We start from the raw sequence: 26,472 nt of genomic DNA, 5'->3' as shown, positions 1-26,472 counted from the left end.
GACCAGCCCGACCAGCATGGTGAAACTCCGTCTCTACTAAAAATTAAAAAAAAATTAGCCAGACGTGGTGGCACGTGCCTGTAATTCCAGCTACTCAGGAGGCTGAGGCAGGAGAATCGCTGGAACCCAGGAGGCGGAGGTTGCAGTGAGCCGAGATGGCGCCACTGCACTCCAGCCTGGGCGACAGTGAGAGACTTCGTCTCATAAATAAATAAATAAATAAATACATCGGATGTTTAGATGAATGATATTTCAAATCCCACGTGATGACTGTGGAATATCTGATCAAGCAAGACTCCCTGGATCAAGTTCTATCCTACAGAGGAATCACCAATTGGCAAGGGAAGGAGCAGGTAAAATTGTGGAAGGCAGATCTCAGAACATCACTGGCTCCCTCTCCAAATCCCAGCAAAAGGGCTCTGGCTTGAACTCTTGGAGGGGAGGGGCTGGGGCTTACTCACCGCTTAGTATCTTCTATGCCCTGCCCCCGGTAGCTCCCAATGTCCTGCCTGATACACAGCACATGCTCAAAAATGTTTGCTAAGCATATAAACGACTTCATTTTATGTTCATGGTATTTCAATCTAGGCTGCTCCACAGAACACTGTTATTTTTCACAAGAAATAACTGAGCCCCTATAACTAAATTGGCTACCTTGTCTCCACCAGAGCTTGGCCAAAAGATTAAATTCTGTAATTGCATTAACTGGTAATCTAATTTAGCAGAGCTGAGACAACTTCACTCACATTTGGCCTTTCAGGCATCAACTATGTGAAAAGGGATGTCTAGAAATCCACAATCCAAGCAAAGGGCTCTTGAAAAAGCTCATTAAACACCCAAATGTTTTTCATTCCTAAGACAGCTGAAGGACAAGCCCTCTCCCCCACTTACAGCAGAGAAGCCTGTGGCCCGGCAGCACCAGGCGGGGGCAGGGACGTCTTGCATGGGTGTGAAGTGTGAGATGGACTCCACTAGAACCCTCAGCACCTCCCAGAGATACAGGTGACTACTCCGTTTATTGTCCCAGCACGGGGTTTCGCCATGTTGCCCAGGTTGGTCTTGAACTCCTGGGCTCAAGCGATCCTCCCACCTCGGCCTCCCAAAGTGCTGGGATGACAGGTACGAGCCACTATGCCTATCTTCTGATTTTAATGATGAGGCAACTCAGAGAGGGAAATGACCTGTCCGGGGACACACGGCAGTGTCAGGACATCTGTCATTCTGCAAGGCCTGCTGGAAAGTGTCCGTCCCTGTGAAGGGTTCTTCGTTATTCTCATCTCCAAGTCCCCACTCTCTTCCCAGACATCAGTCTTACAACTCAGAGCCACTGTCAAATTCTATCTCTACACTCACTTTCTGTCTACCTCTTTCTCCTCGCCTTGTCCACAGTCCCTTCAGAAAGGATCACTTTCTTATCTGTTTTGCATCCCCACAATGCCAGGCACTGCCCGGATCGGCACGCAGGCTCAGTCGCCACTCCTCTCAGCCACAGATGGTTCAGTTCCAGATGTCTGAACTCCCTAATGTCCTTTCCAATCCTCTGGGTGGAAAATGAGGGAAAATCCTACTGGGTGGTCTCACATGGTGGGTTGGGAAGAAAGGCCTAGTGGGTTAGGAACATGTTTTGGAAAGTTCAGATCCAAGAGACCCATCATGCTAGTGATGGACAGGTCACCAAACTGCAGAGAAGTTACTGGGGTGTGTTTCATTCCATCAGCAGCACCTCCCCAAGTAGACTGGAAAGCTCAAACTCATGCAAAATCGTTCCATACTTGTTCTCTTTATCACCCACACAGGGTTTAACACACAACAGATCCCTCTTGACAAACTCACCATGAGAGGAGATGTCAGCCAGCAGGTGCCTATGGGCTTAAGTTCTAATCCCACTCTGCCACCATCCAAGCCTTTCAAACCCCCTGCATCCCCCTCCTCTCCTCGCTGGGCTGTCATATGGCTAAAACGACTCAGGGCCTGGCATACAAGAGGGGCCTCTAAATCAGCTGAAAAACTGCATCCCATACTGGTGCATCCCCGGATCTGCCAGCCCTCAAGAAGACTCCGTAATCAGTTGCTGGGGATTCTGAAGTTCTCAGTGCAATGGCTGCTGGGCCTAATCATGTAAAAATGGTTTCAATTTCTCTGGTCGAAATCGCAGTGATATGGTTTGGCTCTGCGTCCCCACCCAAATCTCATCTCAAATTGTAATCCACACATGTTGAGGGAGGGACCTGGTGGGAGGTGACTGGATCATGGAGAAAGTTTCCCCCATGATGTTCTCGTGATAATGAGTGAGTTCTCACGAGATCTGATGGTTTAAAAGTGGCAGTGTGCCCTCTGCTCACTCACTCTCTTGTCGCCATGTAAGACGGACCTGCTTCCCCTTCACCTTCCACCATGATTGTAAGTTTCCTGAGGCCTCCCCAGCCATGCAGAACTGTAAGTCAATTAAATCTCTTTTCTTTATGAATTACCCAGTCTCACATATTTCTTTACAGTAGTATGAAAATGGATGAATATAAGCAACCAGAATAACAACTCTCTGAGAGATTTTTCCTCTTCAGTAAAGCCAGGGCCTTTTCTTTCTGTGTTTGTGTTCTTCTCTGCAGAAAGCAGGAGAAAGAAGGAATGCAAGCCCCTCGGAAGGCTCTAAAACTTAGACAAGAATGAGGGTCTCAGTAGGAGCCTCATGTAGCATTTGCAGAAGTGGCATTTGCTTTTCTCAGAGGACATCTTCTCACCTCCTTGTACAGCTGGTAAATGGCAGGCAGAGGGACTGGCTCCCAGTCACCAAACAGGAGGAAAGCAGCAGGAAACTCTAATAAAGCCCAGGCCGAGGTGTGGCTTTCAGCTGAGTGTGTGTACACTGCAGGAGGGGTTGGGGTAGAGGCAGGACCCTACACTTTCTAGCTCTCTACTTTGATAACTGGGCAGTCACTTAACTTCATGCTTCTGGAGTGTCCTCACATAAAGAGAGATAACCAAGGAGCCCACCGCGGCACAGCTCTGGTACCACCACGCATGGGCAGTAGAATGTAAATGGTGCTCCCTGAATACAACCATGCAGCCTGCATGAATGGCATCCCCTGGAGTTATGCGAAGGAGATGCTGTTGTACCTCCTGCACAGGACAGTTACAAAACTGAAATGTGGGCCAGGAACACAGTGTCCAGCACACGTGAGCGCTAAATGAAGGCAGCTTTGAACAGGGCTCATGTGAGAACTGTGTCAGCCCTCCACCTCTCCCGGACTCTGTGCATTTCCAAGGCCCAATCCCAAGACTGTTTCAGGGCTGAACAAAGGACCAATTCCAGGGAGGTCAGGGCTGAGAGCGACCATGGCTTATGTTGGCATGGTTTAAACCACCCAACAGGTGGATCTGGATCCTGGGGAATCTGGCGAGGGCAGTCACAGAAGCCGGCCCAGAGGGAGAAGTGAAACCACAGAAAGGAACCCTTGTGGTGTCTGCAAAAGTGGGATGGTGCCTGCACAGGTGTGTGCAAGCACATATGTGCATGTGTGTGCGAAAATGTGTGTGTATACCTATGTGTGTCTGTGCTTGCACATGTGTATGTTGTATGTGAAAATACGGGGGTATAACACATATGTGCATATGCTAAAATGTGTCTATGTGTGTACATGTGCATCTCTGTGCCTATGGATGTGTGTGTATGTATATGTGTGTGAATGTGAAGTGTGTGCACGTGTGTGTGTGCTTGTGCACATGTATGTGTGCACACAAATGTGCATAAAATCAGCCTCAGGCATGTTTATCATCGGCTGATCTTAGCCTGCTCTCGCCTGCAAGCTGTCCCCTGGAATCACTGCCCACCAGCCATGGTCTCAGCATGGAGCTTCCTTCAGCTGACACAGGGGCCTGCCTGCCTCCCTCATCCTCGGGCCAGCGCCAGGCCACCCTTTCAGCTTTTAGCACGCATGAGAAGGTTGATAGCTACAAAAGGGCCTGCATCTCTGGCCTGAAGCAGGAACATGCAGTCCTGAAAATGTCACGGCTTCCATCCTGTCATCTAGGGAGAGGAAAACGTCCTCAGGGCCTCAAATGGTACTGAAAGTGTCTTGGAGCCCGCAGTTCTGTGTATCTGCCTCTGCGTGTGTATCTATGTGTCTGTGTATGTCTATGTGTCTGTGTGTGTCTAGGTGTCTGTGTCTGTGTGTCTATGTGTCTGTATGTCTATGTGTATGTGTGTGTGTGTAGGTGTCTGTGTCTGTGTCTAGTTGTCTGTGTGTCTGTGTGTGTTACTATGTGTGTGCATGTGTGTCTATGTCTGTTGTGTGTCTACCTGTCTGCGTGTGCCTATGTCGGTGCGTACATGTGTGTTTACGTGAGCATATGCATGCAGCAAGAAGGACAGAACAAAGCGTGGACCCTGACTGTGTGCAAAGCATTCCGAGTGGCTCCCACTCACGTCTTTCTGCCTGTCTTGACTCCTTTCTCCTCTTCCAGCCTCATTCCCTCCCCTCAAGTCTGAAAGGATCCCAACCACCCCCTCCTGCACGCGAGGCAGTACACAGATGGTGCCTTCGCTCCCAAGCCCTCCTGAATCCACTTCCTTATCACAGGGACTGGCTCCCCTCCCAAACTGGTACCAACATGACCATGTCCCGAACTCAGGGTGGCAGCACGGTGCTGACACTCCACTCAGCAACTCAGTGGCCACAGCCCTGCAGGGAGCTCTTGCCAAGCTCCTCCCGCCCGGGCTTCTGGAGCCTCCTCACTATCAGCCTCCACTCAGGCCCTTGGAGATCTGACCCCCTGCTCGGCACCAGTCCCTTTTCTGCCACTTCCTCCCATAAACGGGAAATCTTGGTGGTTCCCTGGAGATTCCCTGGAGATTCCCCCATTGCACGCGCTTCACTCAAACCTGCCCTAGTCAGGGCCCCTAGAGGCTGACATCCAGCCTGTCATTAAGGAGCCAACTTCTGAAAAGTATTTCACAGCCACAAATTCTAACTGATGAACACAGGTTCTCCATCACCTAAGACGTATGCACTCTCCCTTCAAACTCACACACCTCACCAAGACGGTGAGTCTCCACCTTTGAGCCAGCACAGGCCCCTGCTCTGAATCTTCCCTCCACAATTTTAAAAGATTCTGTCTACCAAACTCTGCATATCATGTGATATCCTGTGCAGGGTTACCTTGGAAAAACTTACAATTCCCCACATGCCTTCTAGGCATTTAGAAGAGCTTTTCCATCCTTCCAACTATGTTTTGGTGAATTTTGGTAAGATATTGGAGACCATAAGTTGTGAACCACTAAAATCTAGATTGCAGGATGCCAATGAAGAACTGTTTGTGTCTATACAAGCAATGGCTTGAAGAATTACAGACAGAAAGAGGAATCTTCTGGCAAAACAGTCCACACCACCTTACCCTCAGGAGTCATCTAACACTTCACTTTGCCTGTGTAGACAGATAGACACACACGTGACCCACAGCTTCTCAGAAAGACCAGAGTCAGCATCAGAGAAGCCCCCTTCTCAACGGGCAGGAAGCGGGTTCCCTGCGGCTCTGCCCAGTGCCCAGGGGACACTGATTCAAGCATTCCGCTTGGCGAACATTCACCTCCTCGGGTCGGCTCAGCACATGTCCCTCGGGGCCCGTGATGCCCAGATCCAGGATCCTCTGCTGCTCCTGCAATGTTTAGAGAAAGCCAGGCTGTGAGGGAGAGTGGACTTTGCACAGCTCTGATGGCAGAGACCCAGTCACACAGTTATCCGGGCAAGATGGAAAATTACCACTGCCAATCATTCTGCCCTCATCCCAAGACCTCATGAAGAGAAGGGTTCGCTGCCCTGTTCCCAGTCCCGCCTGAGCAGGATGGATCAATTACAGCCTCCCAAAACCATTCAGCTGTTCCCTGGGATGCTGACGGCTGGTGCATTTGCGGCCCTCAGCCACGGTGTAAAATGCCTGCATGTGACGTGAGGGTTCCCGTACCCCACCCAAGGCAGCTGCGTTACAGCACCGAGAGAAATGGCCTCTCTCTGCAATGGTAACTGACTTAGATGTTCTGTGGCACACACGGAGAGGCACGTGTGTCACTGGCGTTCACGCCATGGGTGAGACTGAGCAGAGCTCCAGCAAGGGAACACCAGGTCCCTCTGCTTTTCTACCTTGGTGTTAAGCTACAGATGTTGCCTCCCTTTCTTGAGCCTGCCTCTCACCCTCCAGGTGATGAAGAAATGACGAAAAAGAAAGCCCTGTACCTCTGCAATGATGTCGCCATTTTCTGCATGGACTTGGGCTATGGCGCCAATATCCCGGATCACACTCAGTACTTCATAAATCTGAGAGAGAGACAAGGGTGGGATCAGAGACAGGGACTTCCATCTTCCTGTTCACAAGGACAATCATCTCCCCGCCAGCAGCATTTCTGGGATGAGAAACAGGACACCTAGGCGATTCTATCAGCCTGGTTTTTTTGACATGATGAGGGCAATGTTTCTGACCACATTTGATGGAGAAAGACCCCTCAGAAATTAACAGAGGCAGCACAACTTAGCAGGGCGTGGACCAGGAGTGAGAAGTTCTTGGGTGGCACCTGGCTCTGCACCAGGTTTGCTAAGGAGGTTCTGAGTGCCGCTCCCAGACACACGTGCAGGGCAGAGCCTCAGATCCAGGGCGGTGGAGTGGCAGTGCTGGGGGCCAGGGCACTGCGTTCATACTCTCTTTCGAGGCTCAATTACCTCAGTAACTGCATCCACCAGCCACTTCCCAGGAAGCTAGGAAACATGCATACATTGGAGACTGCTTTCCCAAACAGCCACAGCCTGAAGGTACCAAATGTCAGGGTGTCTCTTCCGAAAAGCCGACTTTCTTACCTGGCAATCCGTTAGCTGGAAGCGATCTTTGAAAGCCATGTACACGAGGAAGGAGTTTACCCCTAGTACAGACAAAATAGAGAGGTGGACTTTTAATAGATAAACCAAATAACCAAATAAGGGATAAGAAAGTGATAATACTGTCTGTGTGTGTACGTGTGTGTGTGTGTGTGTGTGTGTTTCAGTACAGAGAAAGAGAGAGGAGAGAAATGGAGACACAGAATGGTAAAGGAAGCAGAGTACAATATAAATAACCGGTGAATGTGGGATGAAGATGCACAAGGATGCTTTTTAGTATTCTTATAATCTTCCTATACGTTTACAAGTATATCAAAATTAAAAGTTGCCAGTGTTTGCACATCCATGTTCATAGCAGAACTATTCACAATAGCCAAAAAGTGGAAGCAAAAATCAAGCCTCCATTAACTGATAAACGAATAAACCAAATGTGGTCTATCCATACAATGGAATATTATTCAGCCTTTAAAAAGGAAAGACACTCTGACACATGCTACAACATGGAGAAACCTTAAGGACATCATGGTAAGTGAAATAAGCCAGTTGCAAAAGGACAAATACTATATGATTCCACTTGTATGAGGTCCCTAGAAGTCAATTTCACAGACAGAAAGTACAACAGTGGCTGCCAGGGACTGAGGTGAAGTAGAGTGGAGAGTTAGTGTTTAATGAGTGAGTGTAGTGTTTCAGTTTTTGCAAGATAAAGAGTCCTGTGGATGGAGGGTGGTGATGGTTGCAACAACATTATGAGTGTATTTTAAAACAATGAACTGCACGCACACTTAAAAATGGTTAAGATGGTAACTTTAATGTCATATTTATTTTACCACAGTTAATTTTTTTAAGCTGCCTCTACCAAACAAGTCTGTTGCGACTGTAACAAGAAAATGAATTAGAAGTTTCTGCCTATGAAGAACCGTGATAAATGTCTTTTCTTTGGCAGACAGACTGCCTTCCACGCTGATTTTTAAGAAAATGATTTTTTAAGTAAGAAAAGGTCCATTAGTTCAACAAGCAGATGTCACAATTCTCATCTTGGCGTCTTGGAGTTCTTGCCTCCCTAGGCACCAGACCAAACATCCCTTCCCAACATTCATCACAATTTTAAACAATTGTCCTGACAACCTCACAGCCTTGGAGCTTAATTCAAGCCACCTGGGGGGTGCTGGGAGCTGCCTGAGTTAAATGCCTCTGGACATCCTGGCCCTTCTCCCGTTGCCAGGCAACAGTTACCACGGTAACCCTCCTGCCTAGTTTGGAGCAGATTCAGTCTAAGTATCCACAGTTAAACCACTTGGAGTCTCTGCATGCTCAAAAGCGAGAAAAGTCAAAGGTTACCTCTTTTCTTTTATGTGGAAGCTTCGTGCTGGAAAGAATCTTAGAGGACATCTAGTCCAAGACCCTCATATATGAGAAATGTTTAAAAAACTGAGACCCATAAAATTTCAGCAATTTACCCAGGGTCACACAGTTAGTCTGTGGAAGATCAGAGAAATAAACTCAAGACTCTTGCTTTTCATTCCAGGGCATTTTCTATCATTCTAGTACCTAGAGATTTCCCTCTTGCCGTGTCACTCACAGCACATGGTGCTTCTGAGCCTGGAAGTCCCAGAACTCTAAAGCAATAGGTGTTTCCCTGAACACTAAGATCCAGTGAACCTCAGTCTTAGTTAATCTGGTCTCTAGCCAAACCCAACGAGACCCAGGAAGACGATGTGGCCTGGCTCTTCCCCGCAAACCCCCGAGGTTCTTGTTGACAAGAGTCCCAGAGGCACCTTGAGGTGGTAGATTCCTCCTGCCTCTCTGTGAATCTTTCCAATCCCTAGAAATTTGTTCTCCAAAATAATTCTAGGGAAAGGAAAAGCCCTCTCAGGTTGTCACTCAGTTTTGAAGTGTCTCATAGCCCTCAAATCTATCCTAGATCCATCCAGGTTGGTAGGAAGGGGCTGCCCAACACTCTCCTGAGACTGCCAAATCCTCACTGAGATATGTATTTGTTATCTTTTGAGGGTAAATCTCTCTCTCGGTAGCCTCAACTCCCCACCCTGGCTAGAGAGCACGGTGCTCACAAACCAATAAGCTGTGAGCAACTGTCACCTAAGAACAGGTCCCAGCAGTAAGCCTCATCTTCTCTTATCATCAATGAAGGCTTATGTTACTGCACTGGGTAAGGCCACCTCCAATCAGCACGAGCTGCGGCTCAAAGCCCTCTCTCCTTCCCAGGGACAGGCATGGGCATGAGGTGCAAATGGGATCTGGAAGCATTATCACTTTCTTCCCACGGCTGTGCCAGTTGATGGACTGAAGCGGAAACATCTGCAGAGGGCATTGACTCTGTGCAACCTACCGTGATCCTTCACAAGCGCTTCCATCTCCTCCTGGATGCCCTTGTGCCACTCGCTGATGTCCACATGCAGAGAGTAGTCACAGCAGGACTTGCTGTCAGCCCATTCCCTCCACTGGTCAAAGGCAGCAAGCAGGCTTGTCCCAGGCTCAGGAACAACGTGGTCAACTAGAAAGAAACAGACATACGTCGTCATCACCAAGAGCCTCAAGGGCCATGGGCCAGCAGGTATTTTCCCACTTGAACCCTGAATAAGGCTTCTTGGGTTCAAAATCGAGATGGTGATCTCTACAACCAGCTTCTAAGAATCCATGTAACCCAGCTGATTATCCAAGAGGGAGAAAGCAGAAAGCAGAAACTTGGCATGCATAATGTCTCCAGCGAAACCACACAAGCACTGCCCAGATCTGATTTCCCAAAACCCCTGAAAGCTCAAGCGTTGGGTGCATTTCACGGACAACGAGTCCTTATGGACAATGGCAGTGTCAAATGGCCGGGGAGCAGCCAAACCCTTCTTTGTGTTGAAAGCAGCTTATGAGACGACCCCCCGCCAGACGGCAGGGAACTTGAAGGTGCTGGAGCAGAGCTACACGGACCGGGCCTTTCAAAAGTTCCCGGGCATTACCTGCTCTCTCATTACCACTCACATTTCTGCAGCATAATACCACTTTGTAATTTAAGGGAAATCTTTCATCTTAAGAGTTCAAAGTGTTTTAAAACTGCAGTCATTGTTATATTACTATGGAGGTAGGCTGATCTGGAAGACTGAGGACTTTGGATGCAAGCTGACCTGAGTTGGTTTCCTAGCTCCATCATTCACCCGCATGGTATCCTGGGGTAAACTCCTTAATCTCCACTGCCCTAATTTCTGTGCTGCTTTAAAATGGGGTAATATTACCTAGCACATACATTTGTTATGAGTATTAAAGGAGATAGCACATCCATCAGTCTTATGTCATTACCTGATTTAAATCTTCCAATGGCTTCCCCCTGCTCTTCAGATAAAGATTCAAGTCCCCACTAAGGTTTGCAAAATCCCAACCAGTGTGGCCCTGGCCTACCTCTATAACATGACCCTGGACCATCTCTCCCTTGTACCCTGCTCTCCAGCTACACGGACCGTTTTTCAGCTCCTAAAATATCTACCTGCTGCCTCCCACCACAGGGACTTTGCACCTGCTATTATCTCTCCTAGGTCTTGGAGAGCTCTCGCCCAGTTAACATGATGGCAGGAGGATTACCAGGACTATTACTACCCATCTTCTGTACACAAGCACTAAAATACAAACTGAAATGATTTGTCCAAGGTCAAATCAAACTTGTGCAACAATAGAAATAAAAACCAGGACTGAACACTTAAAGCAATGAATCATTCTTCCTAAATATTAGATTTTCTACACTTAGGTAAGCAGTTCTGAGCTAAGAGAACATCAGTCCATGTAATGCTAGAGAGCTCAGATTTCTGAAATGGATCAAATCTTGCAGATACTGCTAAATTCTGATCAACTGGGCTTGGCTTTGTATATGTCAGAAATATAGCCGTTGCACTTTGGGAGGCCAAGGCAGACAGATCACATGAATCAAGAGTTTGAGACCAGCCTGGCCAACATGGTGAAACCCTGTCTCTACTAAAAATACAAAAATTAGCTGGCCGTGGTGGCACATGCCTGTAGTCCCAGCTACTTGGGAGGCTGAGGCAGGAGAATTGCTTAAGCCTGGGAGGCAGAAGTTGCAGTGAGCCAAGATTGTGCCGCTGCACTCCAGCCAGGGCAACAGAGCAAGACCTTTTCTCAAAAAAAAAAAAAAAAAAATACATATTTTATATATATATATATATATATATATATATATATATACACACACATACACACAATATGGCCATCTAAGCTGAATTTTCTTTTGACAAAATTTACTTTTTTGTAAGTATTAGTGTATGTAATTAAATGGGTACACACATATCTGGTATCTGTAATACGGATAATGTTATCTAATAAAAACAAAAACGATGTCCAGTTTAAATGCAAGCTTATTCCATCAGTAAAATGCTGATGTAGGAAACTTGACAAAAAAATTCCAATTTTTCTTCTTAAGTTGTATGTCCCCTCATCAACACTCAAAAAAAAACAGAAAGAAGGAAAGAAACAAAGAAAAGAAAGAAAGAGAAAGAAAGAAAGAAAGAAAGAAAGAAAGAAAGAAAGAAAGAAAGAAAGAAAGAAAGAAAGAAAAAGAAAGAAAGAAGGAAAGAAAGAAAGAAAAGCATAAAAATATCACTGTGTAGGAATCAGTTTGGGCAGAATCTCCCTACCCACTCCCCCGGCGTCATCTCTTGTCCTCCTACAAATCACCCTTCAGAAGCAGCTAGAAGGATCTTAAACCTTTCATCACACACCGCCATTCCCCTTATTAAATCCTTCAGTAGCTGTCTACCATCCTTAGAGTCCAATTCAAACTCTTTCTCTTGGCCAGTCAGATCCGGTCCTAGTTGATCTCTCCAAGGTACTCTCTATCCCCGATCTGCTCACCCACAATGGCCACCCCGGCCATTCTTCACTTTGACCTACCCAACCCCTGGGCAACTCCAAGCCTGTGCACAAGCAGCCCTCTCTCTCTGGAAATCCATTCCCCTCGCTCTTGACTTGGGCATCTCCTCATCCTTCTCACTGGGGCTATATGTCACCATCCCAGGGTGGCATCGTTTCTGAATCCGTTTCACTCATTTACTGTCTGACCCCTGACTAGAATGTGAACTCCCTCTGAGCAGGTACTGAACGCCTAGATCAGGGAAGAGCCAAATGAATGCTCTAAATAAGTGATGGAATGTTTCCTTCCGGCTCTCACATTCCACTTGCAATCAGGTCAAGCAGCAAAGGAGGGACTCTCCTGGGAACCGGACCAGCTTTTGCTGCGGCAAAGACCCCTCCCCTCAACACTGCTGTGCCAGACCCTCACTTATGGAAATGCATTCCTTTCACTGGCCAGCAAAGGGAATGAGCAGAAATAATAATTTTTTTCTGATGATATGATGCTTTCAGTAGAAAATTTCAAAAATACAGAAAATTTTAGGGAAAGTTAATAATCCCATTACCACCACCACCCCAAAATCAACCTATTCAAATTTGGGTGTATTTTCACTGCCTTTTTTCTATATATTATACCTTATTATATTTCTTTATTTATACTCCACTTTCTTCCCCCAAAAAGTTTTAAGGTGGTTTATAGAGATACATAAAATACAAGAAAATGTGACAAACCAGAAAGAGTAATGCAAGATAAAGCAGAAGAAAAATAATGGTAAAATAAAATCAGGAACGAGGCATGTATGTATGTGTATGTATGTATATGTGTATTTATGTGTATATATGTATGTAAAATACGTGTATGTATATGTGGATGCAAGTGTGTACGTATGTGTGTGTTTGTATAGATAAATACTTGACATTTAGTCTTATACATTGGCTAAATTTAGAGTTAGGCTCTCTAGCCAATGTAAATAAGGAAGCCTGATATGTTTAACATATCTATTTCCTTTAAGATTAAAAAAACAAATCCCTCCTAAGAAGAAGGATAAGTACTGGTAACACTAAGACCCACATGCTCATAGTTACTGAATAATCCTTTCCTTCTATTGATTTATGATGACTTTAAAAAATACTTTATCATTATTATTACTAGATAACATATCTAATAATGTTTTAAATTCACGCATACTTTGCAGAGAGACAATACCAGGTTCTGTTCCTGGGCTATTTTGCTCCATTCATCTCAATCAGTACTAAATAGAGCAGCTTTTTGATACTTTTTAATATCTGGTGGCAAAAGATCACTTGAGGCCAGGAGTTCGAGACCAGCCTTGGCAACATGATGAAACCTCGTCTCTACTAAAAATACAAAAATTAGCTGGGTGTGGTGGCAGGTGCCTGTAATCCCAGCTACTCAGGAGACTGAGGCAGGAGAATCACTTGAACCCAGGAGGCAGAGGTGGCAGTGAGCTGAGACTGCACCACTGCACTCCAGCCTGGGTGACAGAGCAAGAGACTGCCTCAAAACAAAAAAAAAGGAAAAAAAATAAAAGCTCATTTCTTCCACAAGATTTTCTTCCCTTCTCCTTAGGCCAAGGCGCTCATTCCCATTGCAAGGCTCAAGCAAGCCATCTAAAGCCTTACAACCATCAACACAATCTAGATTTAGAACACCACCAAAAAAGAAAGGCTGTACCCACCTGCAGTCACTCCCCATTCCCTCCTAGCCTGCTACTCCCAGCCCCTGGCAACCACTAGTCTACTTCTGTCTCTGTACCACTCACCCTTAGACAACGTGGGGAAGGTGACAGACAAGGACAACTTCAGGCTGGTGACCGGACCCATGACTCCACATCCCAACAATGTGCCGTCAGATCATCTGGTGCTAGACTCCTCAGACTTCAGGGTACACAGTAATGATCTCCAGTGTTCATTAAAACACAGGTTCTGGCCGGGTGTGGTGGCTCATGCCTATAATCCCAGCACTTTGGAAGGCTGAGGCAAGAGGATCACTAGAGCCCAGGAGTTCAAGACCAGCCTGGGCAACACAGCAAGACCCTGTCTCAAAAAAATAACATAAAAATAAAACACAGGTTCCCAGACCTTACCCCAGAGTTTCTGACGCTGCAGGTCCAGACTGGGACCCAGTAATCTGCATTTCTACTAAGCAACCCGGGAGCTACTGAGTCTGCCTTGAACTACCTTGAGTATCATTAACTGAGTGCAAATCTTTTCCCAAAACTTCTCCCTCCACCTCCATTCACTCCTGTCCATTTACCACGAGGGGCCTCTTTACTACACAACAGCATCATCATCACTTACAAAAAATAGCACGTTCCCTGGCTGCAATCCCATGGCTTCCTTGCATATCCAAATTCAGCTCCAGGGGTTATAAACCCTTGAAAACTCAGGACCCGGACACAGCTGAGCACTTCGGGGAAATAAACATGCTTCCTTCAAGAGCTCGTGACACTCAGAAACGTGTCCATGAAAAGCCTCCACATGTTTTCCCACAGTTCTCTTTCCACTGAAGCTCTCCTGGGAAGAGCTGCTCCAAGGGAATAGGGCAGAATGTCACACTCACTTCCGGAGGGAGCAGAGTCCCCACTGAGGACACAAGCCTGAAAATGACTTGCACAGAGCTCACAGGCCTTTCCTCTGGTGACCTCCCTGAGCTATCCGCCCCTGCAAGAGGGCAGCCTTGGCAACCCGGCTATACCAGCAGTGAAAAGAGAATGGGCTTGGGGGTCAAGGAGCCCCCAAATTCTAGTTTTTGCTGCAGTACTCCCTCACTGTGGTTTAGCCTTTAGGAAACTCCATTTCTTTTTTCTTTTCTTTTTTTTTTCTTTTGAGACAGAGTTTCACTCTTGTTGTCCAGGCTGGAGTGCAGTGGCGCGATCTCAGCTCGCTGCAACCTCCGCCTCCCGGGTTCAAGCGATTCTCCTGCCTCAGCGTCCTGAGTAGCTGGGATCAGAGGCGTGCGCCACCACGCCAGGCTAATTTTTGTATTTTTTTTTTTTTTAGTAGAGATGGGGTTTCACCATGTTGGCCAGGCTGGTCTCGAATTCCTGACCTCAGATGTTCCTCCCAACCTCGGCCTCCCAACGTGCTGGGATTACAGGCATGAGCCACCGCGCCCAGCCAAGAACCTCCATTTACTCATCTATAAAAAGATAGGCATGAGCGGGGTTCAGTGACTCACACCTGTAATCCCAGTACTTTGGGAAGCTGAGGTGGGCAGATTGCTTGAGGCCAGGAGTTCAAGACCAGCCTGGGTAACACAGTGACACCCCAACTCTACAAAAAAAAAAATTACCCGGGCATGGTGGTATGTGCCTGTAGTCGCAGCTACTTGAGAGGCTAAGTGGGGAAGATCGCTTGAGCCCAGGACTTGGAGGATGCAGTGAGCTATGACTGCACCACTGCACTTCAGCTTGGGCAACAGATCAAGACTCTATTAAGAAAAAGAAAAAAAAAAGGCGTAAAACCACATACTATGCAGGGCTACAAAAAGTTTACATAATAAAGTGTAGGTAAAAGCACCTCGCAAAATGCCTGGCACACACTGGGTTTTCCTTCCCTCAGGATGAGTGACTGGAAACACCCTCACAGTCTGCGTGGTAGGCCTGTGAATCTGGTTTATGAGAGAGCCAAGAACATGACCCAGGACAGTGGCCTGAATTTGCAAGTTACAAGCAGTCTCTGAAAAAGGACTATTCCTCTTATTATGACTTTTATTAAAACTGTCAAAGGAACCTACTTTTTTTTTTAACAGTTTTATTGAGGTATAATTCACATGCTATGCAATCACTCATTTAAAAGGTATAACCCAATGGCTTTTAGTTCACTCACAGAACTTTACAACCATTGCAATAATCTAATTTTAGAACATGACTCAAAAAAGAAACCTCGTACCCACTTACAGTCACTCCCCATTCTCTCCTACCCCTGCTACTCCCAAACCCTGGCCACCAATCTACTTCCTGTCTCCATAGATTTGTTTATTCGGGACATTTCCTATCAATGGAATCATATAAGATGTGGTCTTGTGTGTCTGTCTGCTTTCACTTGGCGTCATGCCGTCAAGGTTCATCCATGCTGCTTCATTCCCCTCCTGCCTCAAGCTTCATCGGTGCTTCATTCCCCTCCTGCCTCAAGCAGTTCCCTATTGTTCTGCGTTTTGGATATTAGCAAAGTGTGAGACACAAAGTAAACAAGCTGCTCCCTAAAACTTCAAAGAGAAGACCCGTTTGGAGTTTGCCATATTTAAATGACCCTACTTTTAAATTTTTTTTCTTTTATCCTTTTTCTTTTGTTGAGAAGGGGTCTTGCTCTGGCACCCAGGCTGGAGTGCAGTAGCACAATCATAGCCCACTGCAGTCCTGACCTCCTGGGCTCAAGTAATCCTCCCACCTCATCCTCCCAAGTAGCTAGGACCACAGGCGTGTGCCACCACACCCAGCTAATTTTATTATTATTATTATGTGTAGAGATAATAGGTCTCGCTATGCTGCCCAGGCTAGAACTTTTTCTTTTTAAAACTCACTATAGACTCACATGCAGTTTTAAGAAATGACACAGAGAGAACCTTCATACCCTTCACCCCGTTTCCCCCAAAGGAAACAACTTGCCTAACTATAGTACAATATTACAGCCAGGCAGCGACACTGATAAAGAATCCAATACCATGAGTTTTTAAAGGGCTAGGCTGGCAGTATTTCTGATAAGGTCTCAAGGGACCCTCTGTAATTAAAACCAGGGATGTCAGAAACACCTTCCCTGCAGTTCCAGTTCTGGAATTGAAGCAGTTGAGCAGGTACCACAGTCTGTAAGTCAGCTGGGGGTTATGCACGTGGAGCAGGAGGGAGGAGAGAGGATGGGGAGCCCTCCACCCTGCCCTCTGATCCCATCTCGGGGTTACACACATGGAGCAAGAGGGAGGAGGGAGGAGGGAGGATGGGGAGCCTTCACTCAGCCTGTGATCCCACCTTGGGGTTATACGCATGGAGCAGAAGGGAGGAGAGAGGATGGGGAGCCCTCCACCCAGCCCTCTGATCCCACCTCAAGGTTACACCCGTGGAGCAGGAGGGAAGAGGGAGGATGGGAAGCAATCACTCAGCCCTCCGACCCCGCCTCGGGTACCCGCCAGCCCCTTGAAGCAAGGAGGGGCAGATGCTAAAACTCCTGTTGTCAGTGCACACACCTCCCCCTGCTCCCTGGATATTCACTCTATCAGCACTGCTCATCTCCAGGATCTTATTCCAAATAGTCACAGCCTCATTCTCCAGCACCATTCCCTGCTTTTCAATGTGTGTGCATCAGCCTCTCCCTTTTTCATCTCAGATAAATGAATTGACTTGAATTAAAAGCAAACCAACAGGGAGGCAGTAACACAAGCCACCCACTGGCTTATCTATGTGGCTTTCCCAAGCTGGCATCTACCCTGCAAAATGCCCTGCAAAATGCCGTGTGACCTCATCAACCAGGCAGGGAATGGCTTTTGTTGAAGGAGAGATAAGAGCCTTTGTGACTTGTGCTTGGCAGTTAGGATAACGTGGTTTTGCTCTGAAGAAAAGGGCAGAAAAGGAGGAGAAAGCACCTGCCCCTGAGAATTTAAGGGGTACCCACTGAAGAGGCACTATTGGAAAGACCAGAGCCAGATACCTGGGGTCCAGGTCAGTTCTACCACTTCCTCACCATGTGACTTTAGACAAGAAGTTCAAACTCTCAAGAGCTTCAGACTCCTCAACCACAAAATGGGACTAATAATTAACTCAGGGTTCCAGGGTGTTGTAAACGAGGGAATATGGAAAATGCTTGAAGAGCATCTGCTACATAGATGTGGTTTGATAAACACCCCCAGGAAGACAAAGCTATGTTCCTTTGTAAGAAAAACGCCCATGCATAAAACACTGCGTAGTATTTAGGTGCCTCCAAAGCACGTGCCGCCTTACAGGGTGAACTACTTGCCTTGTACAAATATACTGTTTCTCCCGCAATGCTAAAGAAGCATTTTCCTAAGACCTGGAACTATTTAGAATGTCTGTGCCTGAGTTTTTTCATCTTTGAAACAGTAAAAATAACATACATCCCAGCATTTTTCATGAGTGTTCAATAAGATGGTGTTTGTAAGCTATAAGAGGCACTGTTCAAATATGACCAATTGCCGTCCGTGTTTTCTTCTGTCTGGAAGAAGCAAGCAGGGGGACTGGTATACAGAAGGTGCTCAGTGCACACAGGACAGACCAAACATCACACCTGCCTCTAGGCAACTTTAGCCTCTTCCTCCAAGGGACTCAGTCATGGAACTATGTGACTCAATACACCAACCTGAGAACCCCAGCATCCACTGGACACTGAAGTCCCAGGAGTACCCAGCTCTCCTGTCGGTCCTCCCTGCAGACTCACAGTGCCTGGATTTTAAATTCAAGCCCTCCTAATGGATGGGGAGGGGCCAGGCCACCTTTGGTTAGCACACGCCAGTGAAATGACTAACTGTAACATAAGTTTAAGTCATAAATATTGAAAGGTGAGAGTAATAGTAAAAACCATTCTGATTTATTCAGCACTTCCTATGTGTCTGGTACGACTCTAAACATCTTCCATGGATTCTCTCATTTAATCCTCACAATAGCCCCCTGAGCTCTGAGCCAGGGTTGGCCCTAGTTTTCAGCTGAACAGAGAGTAAGATTAAGTAACCTGCTCACATTACTTAAAATGTACCAGGCAGAGGGCCTGGGCCACAGAAGCTGCGCAACAGCCACACCTCCCGTGCCTCTGGCAGGCAGGGCTCTTGGCAGAACTCTGGATGCTGGTCAACCACATGACCTTGGCCAGTGCAGCCACTGACTGACAGGGCTGGAATCTGACCCCAGAACATGTGATCAAAAGAGAGCAAGAGGGCTAGTTAATTGAGAAGTGAAATTCAGTCTTATCCCTTCATATATTATAACTAAAGCAAGTGACCCAATTCAATAAACAGATAGGAAAACCGTGTCCTTAGCCTAAGGGTGGCAGGCATATGGAAACATGTTCTTCACTGCTCGGACCTTCAGGCACTTGAGTAGCCTTCTCCTTTCTCTTTCCTACACTTTGTTCAATGTAAGTTTGCTTTTAAAACTAAACCAGTATCTTCATACAAATCAAGTGGCGCCATCGGTCATTGTTCAGCATCTAGAAGCCCTGCTAGAATGATTATGACTAACTCTGGGGGAAGTGTTAAGCCAAGATCTGGTAAAACGCTTATAAAACAAACAACCTCCTTTAAGTGATCTGGTGATCAGCCAACTTTGGAGGAAACAAAGAGGTAGAAGATATAAACTGTGCCCTTAAAATGCCAACAATCCAGTTAGGGAAAACAAAAACTCACTAAAAGATAGGAAAGGGATATGGATAAAATAATCCTGAAGGACCCTCCAGCTACCGACTGTCCCCACCCCTCTCTTCTCATCGAGCTATGGAGGGAGCTGAATGTTGCTGACGCCCCACTTTCTCGCTCTCATTCCCTCTTGGCCCACTGCACACTGGCCCCCATCCTGCCGGTGCCTGGAACCTGTCCCTGCCACATCCCAGTTCTGTTCCCTTCCTGTCTGTCCAGCTCCCAGACAGCAATCTTGCAAATTTACTTCCCATGTCTCAGAAGAATCTTCCCCTGGCTCTTCTTCCTCCACCCTCATTTTCTTTATTTTTTATTTTTTATTTATTTTTTTGAGACAGGGTCTCGTTCTGTCACCCAAGCTGGAATGCTGTGGTGCAATCTGGCTGATCGCAGCCTTGACCTCCAAGACTCAGGCAATCCTCCCACCTCAACCTCCCGAGTAGCTCGGACCACAGGCACGTGCCACCACGCCCAGCTAATTTTTAATTTTTTGTAGAGAAAGCGTCTCCCATGTTGCCCAGGCAGGTCTCAAACTCCTGGGCTCAAATGATCCTCCTACCTTGGCCTCCCAAAGTGCTGGGATTATAGGCATGAGCTACCATGCCCCACCCACCCTCATATTCAATGCTCACTTGGGAGGTCTGTCCCACTCATTAGATTCCACTCACACTCCTAACATCTATTCAAAATGTCCCGAGTTGGGGTTCTGAAGAGCGCAACAGCAGGGCCTTCCCTGGCTGGCAGGCATGGGGCTCCTAATCTCTCCCTCTCCTCTGTCGTTTCCTCTCTGCTCCTTCCTGGCCAGCCCTTCTCCCGTTCTCCTGACCTCCTTCCTCCCATCCCTCGGCATTCAGTCTTCCTCATCACTCACTGGTCAATGGATATGAGGAGCAGGACCCTCTTCAGTCTCAGGAAAAACCCCATGGTATGCAGCAGAAGCAGGTGGGCCTCTCTGGTGACTGTACCTGCCAGGACAGGCACCCACTGCACGAAGGGAGCCGCTCATCCTGAAGCCTAGAGTGGGCACCTGGAGCTGCCCACACCTGCAGCCTGCATCCCTGCCCACTGCTTCTTTTCTCATGGCCTGGGCCCTGGAATGAGGATGTCCCTTCCTTCCAGGCTGCTGGGAGAGGACCCTGGGAGGCCAGGAGTCAGAGCTGGAGACTGTAGGTGGGGAAGGAGAGGCGGGGAGCAGGCAGAGAGAAGGCCCAGATTCCAAACCCACTGTAATTTCACATTCTAAAGATGATGTCGCAGATGTACCTTGGGCTTTTCATCCCATTTTCCTGGATGAACACAGGCACAACCCTAGCTCCCCACCTCAGGGAAACATATCCACCTGTCTTCAGAAAGTTTCAAAAACAGGAATGGAACAGTTGAACCATTTTATAATTTCCTACACATTTGCATTTATTTGATAGCAATAATATCAACCTCACATAGACATAGTGTTTTTAAGTGATTCACAAAGTGTTATCACATACCTTATCTCATCTGATGCTCAAACAAGGTAGGCAGGGCAGGTTTACAATCCTTACATCACAGATGCAGAGCCTGGGGGCCACAGGACTTGCCTGCTGCTGTGCAGCAGAATGTGGGAGATCAAACCCCAAACTGGGAGCACTTGGCACCTGCCTCCTTCTACAGCTTAAACCACTGCCTCCTTCTAGGCATTTCTATGCATAGCAGTCACCTCAACGATCCATCCCTAAATCCTCTTCTGTCATTGGAAACACATGCAATGGGTAACTTAAGTGGATAACTAATGACCTTAACCCAATGTGCATGAGAAAAAGCCAATTCAGGGCATCAGACAATGAGCTCAAGCGATCCACCCGCCTCAGCCTCCCAAAGTGCTGGGATTACAGGCGTGAGCCACCACATCTGGCCCATGCTCATTTTTAATCATGGAGTTTTTTTTCTTAATGCCACATTATCTTAAAGTCTTCCTAATTCAATTTTTAATGGGAGCCATTCTTGCGGAGAATCTACCATCATTTCCTTAACCATTTCCCTGTGGAAGAACCTATAGGTTTCTTCCAAATTTCCTCTATTATATGTAATGTTCTTATGAACATATTCATGCAAATAACTTTCCCCCTATATTAAACGGTTTTCTCTGGAGTTCTAGGGTTGGGATGACTGGATGAACTATGGTTCTTCATACAGACGGCCACATTATGTTCCAAATGTGTCACCTCTTCACTCTGTCACCAGCAATGCATCAGGATGTCACCCCAAACAGCGTTGCTTTTTCCATTTTCTTTGCTTACTATCTGAGGGGGTAAAACACAAAGCTCTTTTCACTCTACCAGGCTGTCTGTTTCAAATAAATGGCTACCTTCCAAGATCCGACTGGGGGACTGAGTCCTACATGAGAGATCAGATCAACTAGCCATTCAAAGCAGTTGCTGACAATTTTACAACCACAAGATTAAATGGCTCTGGCCACCATCTTAGGTCTGGTGCCCTCTCAACCCTTCTCCCAGCTTCATCAACCTGAGGCCTAAGCGATTCCCAGCCCAGGCTGCCTTGTTAAGCTAGGCATCCCCGAACCAGGCCAGGCAGCAGCAGCAGCTCTGGAGTCAGGCCCCAGCCCCAGGCGCCTGAGTCCCTCTTTCCGGGTCCAGGGAGAAGCTGTGCTTTGTCTCAGCTCCATGTTTATGTTCACAGACAGACACTTAATAGGAAATGCCATCCGTAAAGCAGGATGACGAAATCGTGGCCTGGGGAGAAGGCAAGGAGAGCCAACTTGGTTACAATGTAAAGCTTCAAACTTCAGGTCCATGCAGAATTTCTCCAAGAGATGTTGAAATCCTTGGCTCAGTGTGGGGCGACATCTCTGTTTCCTGTAATTAGATAGGCATTCTGCGTCTGAAAAAAGGCCACGTTTACAGCACCTCATATCCCTTCCACCAGTGGGAGAAACACGAACTTGGCTTCCAGTAAGTGTGTGGTGTTTCATTTCTGGAATTCAACTAGGCCTTCCAAAGTCCCAAGAAGTGACTTCTCCTGGCCCCACCACCACCGTGTTCTCCAGAGACCTCACAGGCCCTCAAGCCTGCTGGCTCTCAAATACCCAGCTCAGACAAGGGGGCCTCAACTCCACCATCTGAAAATCTGGGCTGAAACATTCTCTCACTAATGAAAGAAATGCTAGAGAGCCAGTAGAATCCGTGTGTGTGAGAACAGCAAGCACCCAGTGATTCCGTAACTGTCCCCTGGGAACTTTCTGAGAACAAGGACAGGACAGAAAGCCATGAGGAATCTACTATAGATGCTCAGGGCTTTGGCTCCAGAGCCAGGTAGAATCCTGACTCTACCACTGACTAGTTCTAGGACCCTGGACAAAGTACTCCTCGGTGCCTCAGTTTCCCCATCTGCAAAATAGAAATAGCAACAGTGCCTACTTCACTGTATACGAATTAAAAATATAAACTTTGGAGTCAGAAAGCCTGAGTTTACACCCCAGCTCTACCATGGCTAGCTACAGAACCTTAGGACTCCTTACCCTGTCAGGGCCTCAGGTTTCTTAGCTGTGAAATGGACCTAATAATAGTAGCTACTCACAGCATTGTTCTGAAATAGTATCTACGAACAGCTAACAACAGTAGGGCCTACAAAATCGTGTGTTAAATAGTAAAAACATACTTTAGGGATGCCTTAAGGAGATAAACCTGCTGAACATAATCCCTGGTACAGAACTAGTATTTTCCAAGTGTTCTAGCACCTTCCAGTGCTGTTGTGGGGAGACGAGATGCACCCTTCTATGTCAGGGGAGAGCAGGGGGGATAGGCTAGGACAGAGGATTCCAATGAGGAAAAACAGGGCGTGGGAAGGGACTGGATAAAGGCGTGATTGAGGGAAGCAGGGCGGAGGGCCCCGGGCATGGAACTTTGAGTCACTCATCTAGCTAAGTCTTCTGCATGAAACTGCATACGACCCAAACAAGACAAATCTGTCCTGTTCACACAGCAAGCAGGCACTAATTGTAAAAATAAGAGTAAATGCTAGAAAAGGAAGAAGCATAGAGACCCTCTGTCAACAGACATAAATACAGACCTTTCACATCCCAGGGCAGCCCCCAAATGCAGGACACTGTGATGTAAACAACCTTCCTATCAAATGGACTGTATCCAACAGAATGTATCAGGAACAAGTCAATTCGTTTCTCATTCTATCAAAAATCAAATGCAAGTAAAACTACCTATCAGAGCAGATAACACAAATGATCCCTCATTAACAGACTTCATGTCATCCCAATCAAAAGGAAAGAAACCTGATGCTACAGGCCCTCACGGATCCCACAAAACATCATGACAGTTAAATCTTCAGCAGGCTTTGAAAAACTGAAACTCTTCTTCCAAAACCCTAGGGATACCAGGAGCCCAGGCTGGGGTAGACACCCTAGCTCTCCCCGTCCCTTTCTCATGTGTGTGCCTGTGTGTGCACATGGGTGAGTGTGTACATGTGTGTGTGTGCCCATGCGCGTGTGACAGGGAGGAGGTGAGGAAGGATAGCTCCCTACTTCACTTCCTGGGTTTGAGGAAAGGCTGTTTTAAGGAAACAGACACTTCCCAGTTTTGACCACAAAGTCTGCCAGAAATAAATTCCAGACGATGAACAAATTACAGAAACAGTGCAGAGAAGTAATGAGTGGCAGGGACCCTGGGGGCCGGGGGACAAGCCAGAGGTGCTTCCTACGGGGCCAGGGTCAACAATCCCTGCCTGGCCAGGCTGCACTCTGGGGAGCTCCAGCTCAGCGAGGTGTGGCAGCCGGCAGCGTCCAGCCCAATGAGGCGGCCAGAGAAACATGTGAATAACGACACTTCCTCTGTTTGTCTCAGCTTTTGGTTGCCTGGGGCTACGGGACCACAGATTCAGAGTTGGCTTGCCAAAAATAAGAGATTACAGGGCTGTACAGAACATCACAAAAAAATAACAGTCACGCCACAAGCTTCCACGTGCAAAGACTGGGTTTGACTTCGTTTTCCTTCCTGTTGGTTCCTCGCTGGGAAGGGAATCCAACTATAACTTAAGGACTTGCAGCCCCCACAGAAGAACACATACTTACATACACAACGTGCAGAACTAAATGCTCCCCAAAAGCCCCAAAGCCATTGTTAATAACAGGAAAGAACAATGAGCAAATGAATGGACAGGGTCATGATTATTTCTTACTGAGTTCTACACACAAACCATGATCTGATTACAAAAATCCTTCTGTACAAACACGGATTGAAATAAATCAGGTGATGCTCACCCCTCTATTTCAAGACATCATTTATGGGCAGACAATACATAATAAAGACAAGACCACCTCATTCAAATAAAAACTAGCGTGTACACAGGATGCTCATCAGCAAATGGACACCCACTCCACCCTTGTACAAAAGCTGTGGCAACAGTCCCATTACATGGAGTAAAAAAAAAAGATCCGCTGTTGGATTGAAACTAAACTCAGAAACACAATGCATGAGGAGTTGGGTCTCTATTCTGTTTATTCCAAGGTTGCACAATTCTTGCATCCCCTCCAAATAAAGTCCAGCAGGGAAGGAAAAGTCGGTGATGTCATCTGTTGACTGAGATCGCTCTAAAGCCAACATAATTTGATGGGTGTTTTCCTCCTAGGAACCTGGACTGAATTCAAAACATAGCATAACATCTGAGTCTGAACCACGGCCATTGTACCATCATGCGCTTCCCATCTCAGGCTGAGGGCTAATGGTTCAATGGGTCTTTTTTGTCCCCAGTTGATTAGTAAGACTATGAATAAAAGCCAATGTATCTGAACAATAAGGTTTAAGGCTGATAAGGGACCTGTTATTCAGGGAGCTTTTAATTACTCTTTATAACTGTGTGGACAGCTGGGAGTCCAGGGTCCACACAAACTCAGCCCAGCACCACCGTAACAAATGTAAATACTTCCTCACAGGTATTTTCTCTTTGTCCTCAGGAATGATGAGGGTAAGAGATAATAGTCCAGATGCAAAACATCCCTCAAAGGGAACTTTTGTTTTTTATAAAATTCCTCTAAGTACAAAAGTACTTCAATGCCAAAACCCTGGAACACCAGAAAGAATGGAGAAAAAAATAAAATCTTCCATGACTCATCCAATCGTCCAAAAAAAGTCACTATTACTATGTTGATGTATGTCTAAACAATCTTTTTCCTATCTACTTATACATATATACATTTTTTACAAAAGTAGCATCATAATGTTTTTATGTTTAAAAAAGCTATTTTTTAAAAAAGTATCAAATCAGACATAATGAAATCATGGTCTGCTTATTTCCATCAACATACTGTGAACATGGTCATATTAATAAATATTTTCCACAATTATTTTTTTTTTGAGATGGAGTCTCGCCCTGTCACCCAGGTTGGAGTGCAGTGGCGCGATCTAGGCTCACTGCAACCTCCGCCTCCCAGGTTCAAGCGATTCTCCTGCCTCAGCCTCTTGAGTAGCTAGGGCTACAGGTGCGTGCCACTATGCCCGGCTAATTTTTTGTGTTTTTAGTAGGGACAGGGTTTCACCGTGTTAGCCAGGACGGTCTCGATCTCCTGACCTTGGGATCCGCCCACCTCAGCCTCCCAAAGTGCGGGGATTACAGGCATGAGCCACCACACCCAGACGATTTTTTTTTTCTTTTTGACACAGGGTCTTGCTTTGTGAAGTTCGTGGCAGGATCATAGCTCACTGAAGCCTCAACCTGCCAAGCTCAAGCAATCCTCCCACCTCAGCCTCCCAAGTAGCTGGGACTACAGGCACACGAAACCATGTCCAGGTAATTTTCAAATTTTTTTGTAGAGACAGGGTCTCCCTATGCTTCCCAGGCTGGTCTTGAATTTCTGGGCTCAAGCAATCCTTCCATCTCAGCCTCCCAAAGTGCTGGATAACAGGTGTGAGCCATCACACCCAGCCCCACAATGATTTTTTTTTTTTTTTTTGAGATGGAGTCTCACTCTGTTGCCCAGGCTGCAGTGCAGTGGCACAATCTCAGCTCACTGTAACCTCCACCTCTCAGATTCAAGTGATTCTCCTGCCTCAGCCTCCCAAGTAGCTGGAATTACAGGCGTGCAACCATGCCCGGTTAATTTTTGTATTTTTAGTAGAGATGGGGTTTCACCATATTGGCCAGGCTGGTCTCGAACTCCTGAACTCAGGCAATTCACCCACCTCAGCCTCCCAAAGTGCTGGGATAACAGGCGTGAGACACCGCGCCCGCCCCCCACAATAAATTTTAATGACTATATACTACTATTTTCTAGAGATGGCCTTAATTTACTACACCAGTCACCAATTTTCATCATTCAGCTCATTTCCTGTTTTCCTCATTATAAATAATGCTACAATGAACATCCTTAGA

General features: G+C 46.7%; 1 protein-coding gene across 2 annotated transcripts in view; it reads right to left on the bottom strand.

Annotated features, from left to right (window-relative positions):
* DPYSL2 (dihydropyrimidinase like 2) overlaps positions 1–26,472 on the bottom strand; it is a 140,054-nt gene that overhangs the window by 24,484 nt on the left and 89,098 nt on the right. For both annotated transcript variants that reach the window (XM_054498542.2, XM_054498543.2), the window contains exons 4-7: positions 9,208–9,372; positions 6,843–6,904; positions 6,228–6,308; positions 5,584–5,652 (exon numbers count right to left, since the gene is read on the bottom strand). In XM_054498542.2, coding sequence (XP_054354517.1) covers positions 5,584–5,652; positions 6,228–6,308; positions 6,843–6,904; positions 9,208–9,372 — 377 coding nt within the window. The remainder of the gene's footprint in view (positions 1–5,583; positions 5,653–6,227; positions 6,309–6,842; positions 6,905–9,207; positions 9,373–26,472) is intronic.

Source organism: Pongo pygmaeus, chromosome 7, assembly GCF_028885625.2.
Source record: "Pongo pygmaeus isolate AG05252 chromosome 7, NHGRI_mPonPyg2-v2.0_pri, whole genome shotgun sequence".
Taxonomy (NCBI): Eukaryota; Metazoa; Chordata; class Mammalia; order Primates; family Hominidae; genus Pongo; species Pongo pygmaeus.
Note: the sequence above shows the minus strand (reverse complement) of the source record. Positions and strands in the feature narration are given on the sequence as shown.